The sequence below is a fragment of the Caretta caretta genome, chromosome 8, assembly GCF_965140235.1.
Source record: "Caretta caretta isolate rCarCar2 chromosome 8, rCarCar1.hap1, whole genome shotgun sequence".
In the NCBI taxonomy this organism is placed as follows: domain Eukaryota; kingdom Metazoa; phylum Chordata; order Testudines; family Cheloniidae; genus Caretta; species Caretta caretta.
Window position 1 is genome coordinate 94719996 of NC_134213.1, and position 14380 is coordinate 94734375.

Genomic DNA, 14380 nt, shown 5'->3' on the forward strand with positions numbered 1-14380 from the left:
CCAGCATATCCTACTATAGCTGTGTTTCCCCCCTACCCTCCCTTCTAAGACCTCAGTCCTGTAATGAGCTCTATGAGGTTGGATCTCCTGTGCCCAACTAGAGCTTCCTGTTTCGCTTACAGCGGGATTCAGTGTGGGCAAAAGAGATTGCCCACATTGAGTCATTGCAGGACCAAGGCCAGATAATTTGCAGTATCTGTTAATTTCTTCCTCAATGGAAAAACAATTAAGACATTATAGTTTTAACATGATAACCAGTAAAAAAATGATTTAGAAATTAGCACATAAAAAGCTTTTAATGATTAATAATTCTGAAACATCTACCTATAAAAATCTATGCTTTCACAAATTATTGTTCCGTAAGAAATTAACACAGTCAAGAATCAAACCAAGACACAGACATGCCCAAGTAACAATTTAAAGAGTATCTGCTGACTGCAAGCTGAAATAAAAATATGATCAAAAACATATTTGTTGGGGTTTGGAGACAAGCAGCAATCATATCCAAGTGGGAAAGTTTCTCCCTAATTCATATGCTTAACACATGTAGATCTCAAAGGAATTCCGGTACGTTGACCAAGAGGGAAAATAGACTCTTCAGTGTTTTAATTCATGTGCATCAGTTTGCTGTATGAATACTGTTGCAATATTTTTAAATTAGATGTTGTGTAGAAAAATGATTTTTTGCCTCCATTTTAAGATTAAATGATTCCAGTTAGCTATTTGAAATAAACGGCTTTATTTTATTAATTGTTTGTAACTTTAAAAAAATGCCTAGTGTCTTTTCATGTTTCCAAATGAGGGCAAGATCTTAAAGGCATTAATTATATACATGCATAAAGTGTTTTTAATATATGTTACTTGTGATTTAATGTGAAAATTTCAGCTTAAAACTTAATGCTTTATTTGCATGCATTAGTAAATGGCTGATCTTTGGTTATCTCCCTACCTATTTAGATTCTTAGACACTGACTCTGCAGTGAGATCCACTCAGACAGATCATTATACTACATGGCACCCTGCTGAAGTCAGAAGGCCTCCATGGGCACACAAGCATCGATCAGCCCAAATCTTAGTGCAGGGTTATGGTCTTCTCTTGATGTCCATCATCACAGTACTGGAATGCCTCACAGATTAATGAATTCATTCTTACAACTCTTGTGTGCAGTAGGGAGATATTCCATTTTACAGATGGAGAACTGAGGCACCAAGAGATTAAATGATTTGCCCAAGGTCATAGAGAGAGCTGGAAATTGAATCCAGACCTTCTAAATCACACAATCATCCTTCTCTTCTCTAAATGGAACATAGTTTGCATTAGTATTCCAAGTACTGACTCAAAATTAGACCCTACCAATGGTTACTGTGAATTTATATACACACACTCTGAATTAGCGTGGCAACCCTTTTTTTATTTTGAGAAGTATGGCTTTGGTCTGACTACATTGGATACTGAAAGCAGTTTTGTGTAGTTAGGCTATGAGTGTGCTTTCTTTGTGAAGAACTCTGTCCTTGCATTTCTCAGAGTTGCATAGAGCATGTAAACAAGTTCTGAATAAGGATTTCTGGTAGATTGTATTCTTCTTGATATCCCCCAACGGCAGCGAGATCAAACATTCTGAGGTACTTTCAACATAGCTGTCTAGAAACATGACTGCAGCAGAAGGATGTGTGTGGAGGGAGAAGCATGCATTTTGCTTTATTTCAGCTGAAATGCTGTACTATGTATAGAGCATCTTATTTCAGTTTTGTGTATGCAAACAGGAAATGATAGTTACGCTGCCCTCAAATGTCTTTTACTCTCTTCTCTCTAAAGATTCAAATATACATGCTTTTAACTGTAAGGCAGCAAGATCTGATACATTTTTTGTGTGTGCCCTAGAACTTGTTATGCTAATAGCAGAAAGGACTGATGAAGGAACATGCCTATAAAAATGTTCTTTCCTTGGTAGCATGATGAATTGTGGAAGCCCTGATTGAAAATTCTAATCACAGCCTTGCAGTCCTTCAGATCACAACCGTTGACAGTTGATTCACTTCTTTTCATGCCTGCTGCCTCTCACTGCTTATGCATGAGTCTATCATTAGCACACAAATCATGATGGATTGGTTGGGGTACCTCTATCCTTAGAACCTGGGAAATGCTTCTTTTTCAGAATCACAGTGCCTGGGTGTGACATCGTCATGAATGAGAGAAGAAAGTAATACAGTATTGGATGTGCCTGTTTGCTGCCACTGTTTAGAGAGAAAATGATGCATTATGGGGAATGTAAGTATATGGCCTGTTTTTCCCTCACTAGCAAGTGATGCAGAAAATCACTGATCACAATCAATGCATAACCTGAGTCTGGTCAATGCATGAAGGATGTAATGCCCTTTCAAAATCAGAAAAGTCAACCATTTTCTAAAATTACATCTAAAAATTAACCAGTGTAGGAAGTCTTTTGACTTTCAGCTTGAGCTAAGGATCAAAAGGATTAAAGCTAATTGATTTTGATCTCAGATGTGGATTCTCATCACTCCTAAAACTGTACTTCTCTTTCCTTAGACAAGAAACTCCAGACATTAAACTGGTAAATGATTTTATTTGTCTGCCTGGCTTCTAGTTGGCATTTAATGTTTCAGTGAACAAATCAGTAAAGTTTTGGGTCTGGTGAAGAATAGATGGGACCAATTTTCAAATGTGGAATCAAAACAAAGTGAAAAAATATGCCCTGTTCAGATAAAAGGCATAGCTCTGCATCATGTGGTCTCATAATAAATGAATTCTCACCACAGAGTTGACCAAAGATTTGTATTTTCAAATTTATGATGATTCATTTTTAAGATGAACCACAATAAGAAAAGTTTATTAGCGACAGAGAGAGGAAGCAGTTTCTTGGCACAGAAGACAAACAGATAATGTGAAGGGAGCCTTTGCTTTTACACTGTGGTCTCTAGAATCTGTGCAGTGAGCAAATTGATATTTGTAAAAGGTGTTGCTGCACTGGGTAATAACAAATCACGCAAGTAGGACATCGAGTAGGAGTTGGCAGGATTTGCACTGCTGCTTTTTATGGGTTGTCTAAGAAGGGCTGATGCTTTCGCTGGCACTGTGAGGAGGAACACCAAGCGGAGTTGAAGGTTTTCTCCCAAGACTGGTAATTTTTACAGAGCACTGAAATAAACCAGTGCTGCGGCTAGCGTACGCACAGAAGTAGTGCTGTATTTCAGAGAAAGAAAAATAAACTTTTCCGAAGCTCAGCCTATTCTTCTATCTTTACCACTTAACGTGTTGAGTTTTATTTTGAATTGTATTGTTCCAGAATAAAACTGAGAAGAAATGCTGCCTAGGATGAAATTCGGAGAACAGCAACTAGTTTAGTCACACACTAGAACTTTAGATGGTGTTTTGGTAGAAGCATGACTTGCTACTATGTTTTATTTAGCCAGAGATCAAGCATACACATCAAATGCATAACTTTTTTTTTTAGCACTTGAGTTACTTGCTTTGTATCTTTCTATTTCACTGTGTTGGCGTGGATGTCCCGGTAATCAACAGGCCCAGAATAGCTTTATGCACACATTAGAGCTATGTAATTGCTGACAAACGTGATTTAACTGAGTGAATGAAGGAATTCTATACAACAGGACCGATCTTTCTCTGGTGTAAATCACAGTAGCTCCACTGAAGTCAATGGAGCTGTGCCAGTTTATGTACTCCAGCCCCTTTTCCAGTTGGCATAAAGGGGCTCTTTGAGTTGCACTTGATTCAGTGGGAATTGCAGGCTTCTCTGTTCACTCTCCTCTTCAGGCTGTGAGCATATAAGTGAGCTTCCCTTATCTTTGCTGAAGATTCTCATTGATGTATCTAATTGTGGGTGTGAGGGTAAGTCTGAGTAATAACAGTTATTATTTGTATCTGGTATTGCCTGTGGACTTAAGTCATGGATCAGGACCCCTTTCTGGTTGAATCTGCACAAATACATTACAAAGATATGGTCCCTGCCCCAAAGACCTTACAGTCTAAGATGAGAGACAATAGGTGGACGCAACAAACAGATGAGGAGAACACGGAAATGATGAGACTACATAAAACAAATATAGTTTATATGGTTTTGTACAATGTTTATGGATATGCACAGTATATAAATGCTTGTTCCTTCTTATCTGCCTTGTACTGGCTTTCAAATGAAAAATAGGTCATTTGGTTCTTTCTTTACCTCCAATAGCACGGACCGTCTTATTCACTGTGAATAGCATTCTGCAATGAATAATCCATGGTGTGCTGATACTGTACTGTTTCAGTGGCTAATCTGAGAAGTTACATTACTAGTCAGAGAATCTTAGATAAGGGTTGGAGATGCATGTCACATTTGCAAAGTAGAGCAATATCATATAAATGAGAATAATTTTCCAGGCTCATTTTTCCAGTAATGAGATTGAAGATAAGTTATTGAGGCTCTGGAGTTTCAACACACCTTAGATTATTCTTCAGATAATGCTATCCGCCACTAGTAAAATGGTTCGTGCTATTGCAAGTAAGTGTTGGTCTTCATAATAACATCAGAAAGGCAACACATACAATTTCATTTGAGAGAGAAATGTTAAAGCATACACTTTTGGTGCACTGTAAGGAAACACGCAGATTGATAACAGCCCTAACAACTTCCCTAGATAGACTGAGGACTTGTCTTCACTGCTGCAATTGATGCATCGGGTGTTGATTTAGCAGGTCTTACTAGACCCGTTAAATCAATGGCAGAGCACTCTCTGGTCAACTCCGGTATTCCACCTCCCCGAGAAGAGTAAGGTAAGTCAACCGTAGAGCATCTCCTATCAATGCAGCGCAGTGAAGACACTATGTTAAGTCGACCTGAGCTATGTCGACTCCAGCTACGTTATTCACATAGCTGGAGTAGTGTAACTTAGGTCGACTTATGCTGATAGTGAAGACAAGCCCTTAGAATAAAAATAGCTATTTTAATCATCATATTGAAAGGTAATTATTTAGTGTTGGGAATGTTTTAGATTGGGTGAATTAAAGATAAATAAATTACTTTCCATATTTTGGAGCCCTAAGGGCCTTCTTCCAACTAATGTAATGTCTACACATTTTTTAAAAATGCACATATTTGCAGCTGTGGGTGTTATCCCTAATGAGAGAGTGTGATACCCAGGTGGGATGCTTGTTTAGAGTATGGATTTCTTCAAGGACACAGTGAACATTTTTAAGAGAAGTCTCTTTGATCGTATTAAAACACCCTTTTATCAATACATGGATAATTTAAGTATATAGCAGAAATCAGAATTAGTTATTACCTCAAAATTCACATGATCATTTAAGAATACAGCACTAAAGCGTGCAGTACAGCAGATTGTGTAATTGTGTACATACCATACACTGTGTAGCTCATATGTATTTTATCAAAACCCCAACTGTACAGGTTGAGATTTTTAAAGCCATGCAAGCGATTTAGCCCTGCATTTAGCCCAGTGAATTTTAATGGAAGATGTGTGGCTAACTCCTCTACACTACTTTGAAAGTCTCAAACACAGTACCTAAATAAATATATGTTGAAGAGTACGTACTGTATGCTATTGAATAAATGGGTGTCATTTAGGAGCATAGGTACACCATATATTTAAAACACATCCAATACTGCATATTGAAATTCAGAACCTCTCCCTTATATGATGACTTACAGGAACCTGTCTGTCTAGGTAAGTGGGTGGGTCATTTATTTGAGTATCTGTCCTACGGATGCTTCACTGTAGGTGTGCTTGCGCTGCTGATTGGAGAACTTTGGTAGCAGTGGCCATTTGGCCCACCATGCACTGTCTGCCCTTGTACCCCATCATGAGGCTAACCAGCATGCGCAGGCTAACCCTCCCCAGTTCCTTCTAAACTGCTCCTGGCTGGAGATGGAGCCATTAGCAGTCCGTTTGCAATGGTTTGTTTTTCTCTTTTTTTTATTAGCATTTTTAGTAGCTAGTTAGCCCCTTCAGACTGAGTTTTAGTTTTTTCCTTATTTTCTCTTCAAAAAACAAAAGCCCTTTTATTTTCCCCCTTTTGTTGGGGACCCCTTCCCACGGTGGGGTATGCCCGGTTCACTGGGCATCAAGAAGTGCCTCACTTGTAAGGAGTCCATCCCTGTAGCAGATAAACACTCCCACTGCATTCATTGCCTTGGGGGAGGCCATATTCTGCAGAAGTGTGGTCTCTTTCAGCAACTTAAATCCAGGTCTCGAAAGGACAGGAAATTGAGGCAGAAGATCATCCTGATGGATGCAGCCCTTCCGCTTTCCCTGGATCCGTGCCAAGATTCACCCAGGAATCTTCCCAACATCCATCAACATCCAGGGACTATGAGTTGAAGAAATAAGCTGCGGACCCCTCTTGTAAGACATCTGAAAGAGAACTGTGAGCCCCCAGAGTGAGCACTGAGTTAGCTGTAAAAGATCACTGGCACACTTGGTATCATCCATACCCTTGATAGTGAGACAGTCCAAGCACAGTACCGTAGCTTATGAGGATCTGGAGCAGCACATACCGTTGAGGCACCCAAAGACCTGATGGGCACAGGCACTGTGCCAGTGGTACCAGTGAACAAAAACAGGAGCAGGGAGCACAGTGTTAAGAAGATGCTGCTGGTACACGTTGTACCTTGGGTACCGTCAACTGTGACCCATCCAGCCCCGGAGTGTTGGGTGCGGGTGAAATCCCTGACTCCCTCTATATTACCAGCGGATTGGTCGGCACCACAGGAGTTCCAGTACTTGAGAGAGCTCAGGGTATCTGATATACAAGAGTCTCCCCTTTGGTACCAGGTCTTCTCCAAACATGGGAAACTTCTTCAGTACCCTGCCATGCCTCTCCGCTTTCTAGTGGTGACTCAGACAGTGAGAGAGAGAACGTCATCTCTTACCACTCCTCCCATGCTCCCTCCCGTTATCAACAGGCTCCACATACATATCCTCAACTTGTTCTGCCACCACAATGGTTTGGCCAGCCATGGGCACCACCATCAGACTCTATCCACCATCTCATTGGCCCTATTTGGATCCCTGGATGGCATATTGAACCTACACTTGCCAGGCTTCCAGCCTGACTCACTGTGAGCCTGTGAGATGTTTTCCCTCTGCCATGGCATCCAGAGCCTCTGAAACTCCAGAGGAAATCATGGAGGAACAGGAGGGCAGAGTAGAGGAGGAAGTTACACCAAGAACTAACATATTTTCCTCCTCTCCAGATGAGGCAGTGATGCCCCCCCGCCCCATCCTTAGCCAATGATTTCTGGCTCTTCCAGGACTTGGCAAAAAGGGTGGCAAACACACCGCAGATATTCATCACAATCTCCTCAACATCCTGCACTTTTCCTCGTGCTCCAGAATATGAGTGAGGCCCTATCAATGAGGCCCTTCTGGACCCAGCCAAGGCTATATGACAAAACCCCAGGATCTGTGATACCTATGTGTAAACAGGCCAATATAAAATATTACGTCCCAGCTAAGGAGATGGAATTCATTTTTCTCACGCTTCCCCTAATTCTGTCGGCGTAGACGCCGTAAACTCCTGGGGCCACTGGCACCAAATGAGATCCACCCCCTATGATAGGGATTGGAAACGCCTGGACCTCTTCAGGAGAAAGGCCTATTCCTCTGCCACATTGCAATTTAGAATTTCAAATTATTAAGCATTAAAGGTGAAATATGAGTGTCAATTATTCAAAGCGCAGCAGTTTTATTGAACAACTCCCAGAGTCACACTGTGACCAGTTCTGAGCTATTGTCCAAGAGGGACAACTAGTAGCCAACGCAATGTTCCAATGAGCCCTTGATTCACCCAGCAGAGCAGCCTGGTCCATCTCCACTGAAGTGGTTATGTGGTGAGCAGCATCGTTACACCTATCTGGCTTCCCTAAGAAAGTGCAAATGACTGTAGAAGACCTTCCCTTGGAAGGCACCAAGTTATTTGCTGAAAAGATTGACATGTCCCTCCATACCCTTAATGATTCCAGGGCCACTCTCCACTCATTAGGGATCTATACTCCTGGACAAAAGAGAAAATGTAGTCTGCAGTTTCAATCTAAATCCCATACTTCACAATTCCCAACTCAACGCTTCTACTAACCTCAGAGAAGGAAATCCAGATTCTCCACATGCAAACCATCAGGCCCACAGCTTTCCACTTCGCAACCATCAGCCTCAGACCATTAATTTTGACTTATTGGTCGAAATGACCACTCCCCTCAACCACTACACCTGACCAATCTGTCCCACCCATTTGGTTACCGGCTTGCCCTGTTCTGCAGCACCTGGGAACATATAATATCAGACTGAAGGGTTCTGAAAATCATTTGCAATGGGTACTCCACCTACTTTACCTCCCTCTCACCTCCACAACACCCTTCCCTGTCTCTCTTCAGGTACTGTTCTCACAAGAGTTTATGATGACAAAAAATAGATCTCCTCCTCCAGGTAAGAGCCATAGAACCAGTACCTCACCGTCTACAAGGCAAAGGTTTTCTCTCTAACCTATTTCCTGATACCCAAGAAGAAGGGAGGTTCAGACCCATACTAGACCTCAGAGTACTCAACAAGTTTGTCAAGGTTCAGAAATTCAAGATGATCACTCTAGTGGCCATTATTCCAGCATTGGAACAGGGGGACTGGTTTTCAGCCCTCGACCTTCAGGATGCTTATTTCCATATTTCAATCCTACCATCCCATAGACAGTTCCTCAGATTTACCCTAGGACAAGACCACTACCAGTACAGAGTACTCCCCTTCGGACAATCATCGGCTCCTAGAGTATTCTCCAAGGTCCTCTCAGAAGTGGCTGCTCACCTACACTCCCAAGGGGTCATGATCTCCCCCTACCTGGATGATTATCTCCTCAGAGCCCGCTCCTTCAGTGAGGCCTGCCAGATTACTAAAACTGCAGTAGACTTGTTCACGGAACTGGATCTACAGATCAACATCCAGTAATCAACCTTCACCCTTATACAGCGCCCAGAGTTCATAGGGACCAACCTCAACTCGAGACAGGCCAAAGCGCTCCTGCCTCAACACAGGTTCCTCATCTTGGCCATGCTCATAGAGAACGTACAAAAGTCCTCAAATTTCAGCCAGATACTGTCTCCAACTCCTGGGGCATAAGGCGGCAGGCACAGCAGTGCTACCTCATGCCAGACTTCTCATGCGGTGTCTCCAGATATGGTTAATCTCATTCTACAGACCAAACAGAAACAGATCAGACAAACCTCTGTTGCTACCCACCAGGTCAAAAACTCCCTGGACTGGTGGAAAAATGGGATTCCTTTTTCTCAAACTTCCCTGTTGTTACTTCTCATCACCGATGCATCCCTTATAGGATGGGATGCACATCTAAACGTCCTTAAAACACAAAGCAAATGGACACCCATGGATATGTCTCTCCACATCATTCTCCTGGAACTTGGGGTGGTCAGGAATGCCTGTACCCATTTCCTTCCACTGATCAAGGGAATACACACACAAGGAAGGAGCCAGGTTTACCTCCCTTTCTGCAGAAGCATTAAAATTATGGAACTGGTGCATTTACCACACCATCATGCTATCAGCAGCCTACCTTCCTGGAGTCCAAAACCCAGTAGTCTCAGTCGCAAGTTCCCTCACAACCACAAATGGGAGATAAATCCACCAGTGCTTCACAGCCGGTTCAGGCGGTGGGGGACACCAGCTAAGACCTGTTCTCCACTTACCTGAATAAGAAATGTCCACACTATTGCTCCAGAACAGGGATAGGACAACACTCTCTGGGCGACTCCCTTCTTCTTCCATAGCACAAGGACCTTCTCTGTGCCTTTCCCCCGTTTCCCCTTCTGTCAAAAGTCCTTTTAAAAATAAAAAGAAAAGAAGCTTGTCCTAGTGATTGCTCCCACCTGGCCGAAACAGACCTGGTTCCCTTATGTGTCACAGCTGGTGCCGATATCCTTCCAACTTTCTCCATCCCAACCTGGGGGATACTCCACCTCAAGGCTTAGCTCCTTCATATTTCCAGTGGATAGCAAGCTCCTGCTTGGAGGAGGTCAGGCAGTGTTACGGCCCAGTAGAAAATCCATTACATGTCTCACATACCTGCAAAAGTGGCCCAGGTTTCGGATTTGGTGCAATTCCCAACAAATTTCCCTGACATCTGCTATTTTCCTAAGGGTCCTACACTATGTACTGACTCCCAAAAGATCAGGACTATCTCTCAGCTCACTAAGAGTTCACCTAGCTGCTATAGCAGCCTTCCACTGATAAGTCATGATGATGGGCGATCACTTGTTACCCAGTATGATCATATTCCATGGGAGTTGTGGGTCCTCAGGTGGCTAATAAAGCCAATCCTTTAACCACAAGTTCTATTACAATGAGGGCAGATGTTTTAAGGCTCAGCAGGAGACTGTTGATCATGACTGGAAGCCAGTCTCTCCTTTGTCCTGCACCTCTTGTCCTCTTCAGCTTGTCGGCGAGCAAGTTCAAAATGCAGGGGACCATCACGTAGGACTTCACTCCATTTTAAGTGATCCTGGGCAAGTGTCAGTGTCAATATTACACTTTTTTAGGTTGTCCTTCAGCAAGTCCTTATAGTGCTTCTGTTGTCCACCCATGTTACGGTGCCCTTCCTTCAGCTGAGCGAACAGAACCTGTTTTGGGAGGTGACGGATGATCATTGCCTCAATACTGGTGGTCTTTGCCTCTTCCAGAACACTAATATTGGTGTGCCTGTCTTCCTGTTGCATCTTCAGAATCTTACGAAGGCAGCATTGATGGTACCTCTCAAGGACTTTCAAGTGGTGTCTATAGGTTGTCCAAGTTTCAGACTCATTACAACAGTGTTGGGAGAATAATGGCTTGATAAATAAGAAGCTTGGTGTCTGTTCGAATGTCGTGATCTTCAAAAACCCTGTGCCATAAACGAGAAAAAGCTACACTGGCACAGCTCAGGCGATGTTGAATTTCTGAATCAATATCTACCTTGGATGAAAGATGACTTCCAAGGTAGAGGAAATGATCAACATTCTCCAGTGCCACTCCATGTATTTTTGATAGATGGGGCATGTAGAGACCTCATTTGGAGAGGGCTGATCGAGCACTTTAGTCTTCTTGATATTAAGAGTGAAACCAAGACATGTGTAAGCATTGGCAAACACATCCAAAATAGTTTGAAGATCTTTCTCAGAGTGGGCAAAGATTGCGTTGTCATCAGCAAACTGAAGTTCCACAATAGATATTGTGAGATCTTACTCTTGGCATTCAGGAGAGCCTGAACAGCTTTCCGTCCATTCTGTAAATGATTTCAACACCAGCTGTAAACTTCCCAGCAATTAGGTAAAGAATGACGGTAATAAAAACCGCAGACATGGTTGGAGCGTGATACAGCCCTGTTTGACTCCTGTTTGTACTTTGAAAGGTTCGCTCTGGGAGCCAGTGCTGCTCAGAACAGTTGTTTTCATGTTATCATGAAGCAATTTTAGGACGTTGATGTATTTATCAGAACATCCAATCTTAGAAAGTACAGTATAGAGGACACGGTGATTTCACTGAATCAAAGGCTTGGTTTGATTGATAAGTAGAGGGGGTACTCAGTGCTCTCACACCCAACTACAAAAGGATTCCTCAGGGATATAGTAAACCTTTTCCCCCCCAACCCCGACATCCCTGCTGTACATGGCACTTGAGCCTAGTGTTGAAAAGCCTGACTAGACCCTCCCTTTGAACCCATGGCTACTTGTTCGCTCACACACTTGTTGATGAAAATGCCGTTCCTGGTGGCAGTCACCTCGCTGAGGAGAATAGGGGAAATAGCCGTACTGATGGCACATCCTCTCTATTCTTTCGGGACAAGGTCACACTCAGACCGCACCTGAAGTTCATCCCCAAGGTTACCTCTCCTTTTCATATAAACCAACTGATTCACCTCCTGACCTTTTATCCCAAGCCTCACCATGATAACAGGGAGACCATACTTCACACACTAGCCATTAAGAGAGCCCTGGCCTTTTACCTAGATAGGACAAAGGCTATTAGGAAGTCATCTAAGCTTTTCCTTTCTATTGTGAAGAGATCCAGGGGCTCAGCAATATCAGCACAGAGACTCTCCAAATGGGTCTCGAACCATTTTAAAAAATGTTATGAGGTTTGCAGCATGACACCTCCAGCTGGTGATTGCACTCTCTCCAAAAGAGTGGTCTCCTCTTCTGTTGCCTTCCTCAAGAATGTCCCTATCTCAGAAATCTGTAGAGTGGTGACCTAGGCATTAGTCCATGCCTTCGTAGAACATTATGCAATTACTGGGGACTCCACCGCTGATGCCATCTTTGGCTCCATAGCACTGTCATTTGTAAGTGATTCGACTCCAAAGCCGCAGCCCTACAATATAGGAGTCACCTACAGCTGAGCACCCATAGGGACACGCATGTCCAAGCACTATCATAACTGCTTGAGGTGAGTAACTTCTTTCCATGCCCATTCAATACATTGTCCTCTCTTCTAAAATTGCCAGTTAATTTGCTGATGTGGACACTAATTAATTAGAAACAGGAGTGAGACCACAAACTCATTTCAGGCATTAAGCAGCTGTCGGGGGTAACAACTTCCAGTCACTGCTGAACTTGGGGGAATTAAACTGTTAACCTGTAGGTGAAAGGGTTGGTATCCCATTACCTATCCACTGGCCATTCAGTCCTGTTGAAAATCTGTAGTTTTTAAAATGTTCTTATATTTTATTATGCTATTTCTAGGTTGATTTTAAAAAAAATAAAAGGACATACATACACTTTCATTATATAGACAGATGAGTTACATTACAGTATTGACAAACAGTGGGACGGAATTCAAAGCTTCATAACAGCTGAGCACATAAGTATAAATATTCATGTACATATGACACATCTCATGTGAAGAGTTGTTTGGTGATTCTAACGTCTGTTAGCAACAGAGTGAGTGTACAGTGACCAAAAAGACATGACCATTTCTTTGAATATTTATGTAAATTACACACGTTTTGCAGTAATACATCCAAGCTTAACTGTCAAGTATTCTGTGTGTATCCTAACAGCTAAACTGATAAATTCTTTCCAGTTTTGCAAGATAATTTTGAGAGGAATCTGCATTTTGAAATGTATTTATCACTAAAGTGACAAGGCAAAAAATACGTGGGCTGAAAAATATATAAAGGCACAGGGCTTCAAAAATCACATTTGTCTGAAATTTTTATACCTCTTGTAGTTAGGAGTTAAACCTAAGATAACAATAACTAAAAAACCATAAGCAAAACAACAACAAACCATTATTTTCTCAGTTCTGCTTTTAACAGCACTTGGTGTATAGTCAGTTTCTCTGTTCCCATGCAGGACTTCAATTGAGCTGGAGCCCACTGGAGCGGAGCAGCCCACGCCTCCCCCACGGGACTAAAGCTCCAAGTCCCAGTGCCTCCCCCCATGGGACTTGAGCCCTGAGATCCGCTGCCCCATAGCTGAAGCCTGCAACCCCAAATGCGGGATGTGGGATGGGGGGTCTCCAGGAAATAATCTCTGAGAATTTAAGCCCTATTCCCATGTAATAGGCAGGCTCCAAACATGTGATGAATTCTGATGGCTAGTTCCCTGTTCCAGCTCATCTAAGTCAATGAGGGTTGCACAGGTGTGCCCATTTGGAGCAGCTTGCAGGATAAGTGTCATTGTTAGTTTAATCTTACTGAAAATATCTATGTAAATGTCAGCAAGGGATCAGAGAATTAAAATTGTGTTAATAGGATTTAAGAACATTCTCTCTGTCAGAAACTGGGCTTTTAAAAACTTTTTTTAAAAAAAAGGTAGTTGCTATACCTTAAATATTTAATGAAACTGTTACGTTCTAGTTAGCATAGTTTCTATACAGTATTCTAGCTACAATACACAGTCAGGCTCTGATCCTGCAATTCGTCTCTTCATTGGCAGGCCTGCACTGCCGTTGAGTACGCTGTCGCCTTTCACAACGTAAGGGTCTGCCTGGACAAAGGCAGTCGCAAGATTGAGCTCATGTTTGGAAAACGTGATAAAGTTTCATGCATTATATAAATATATAGCACTGAATATTGCATGTGGATATTTATTTTCTAATATATTAAAAAAATGTAAATAGTGAGAACCTAAATGCAGTTTTCTAATGAACAGGGTTCCTAAGCAAATGTAAAAGGGATTGTTTTGAAAAATCAGTTGTAAGTGATTATTTATGATCTACATAAAGCAAACCTGTAATTTGCAGCACAAGGCAGAAGATCTTTGTAAACCTAGGGTAATACTTGAATCTAATCAGAACTACCTATATTAGAGAAGTACCTGAGTGATAAATCTAGATAGGAATGTCCCAAGCTCTGAATATAGGTCCA

The 14380-nt window shown here is 42.1% G+C and overlaps 1 protein-coding gene across 19 annotated transcripts in view; it reads left to right on the plus strand.

Annotated features, from left to right (window-relative positions):
* The window catches only part of DAB1 (DAB adaptor protein 1), a 697001-nt gene that overhangs the window by 464011 nt on the left and 218610 nt on the right, over window positions 1-14380 (plus strand). For 11 of the 19 annotated variants that reach the window (XM_075131817.1, XM_048860469.2, XM_048860465.2 and 8 more), the window contains one exon: window positions 2157-2269. The exons of the other annotated variants lie outside the window; for them this stretch is intronic. In XM_075131817.1, coding sequence (XP_074987918.1) covers window positions 2251-2269 — 19 coding nt within the window. In that variant the 5' untranslated portion in view covers window positions 2157-2250. Of the gene's footprint in view, window positions 1-2156; window positions 2270-14380 lie in introns of those variants that run through there. 19 annotated transcript variants of the gene reach the window in all.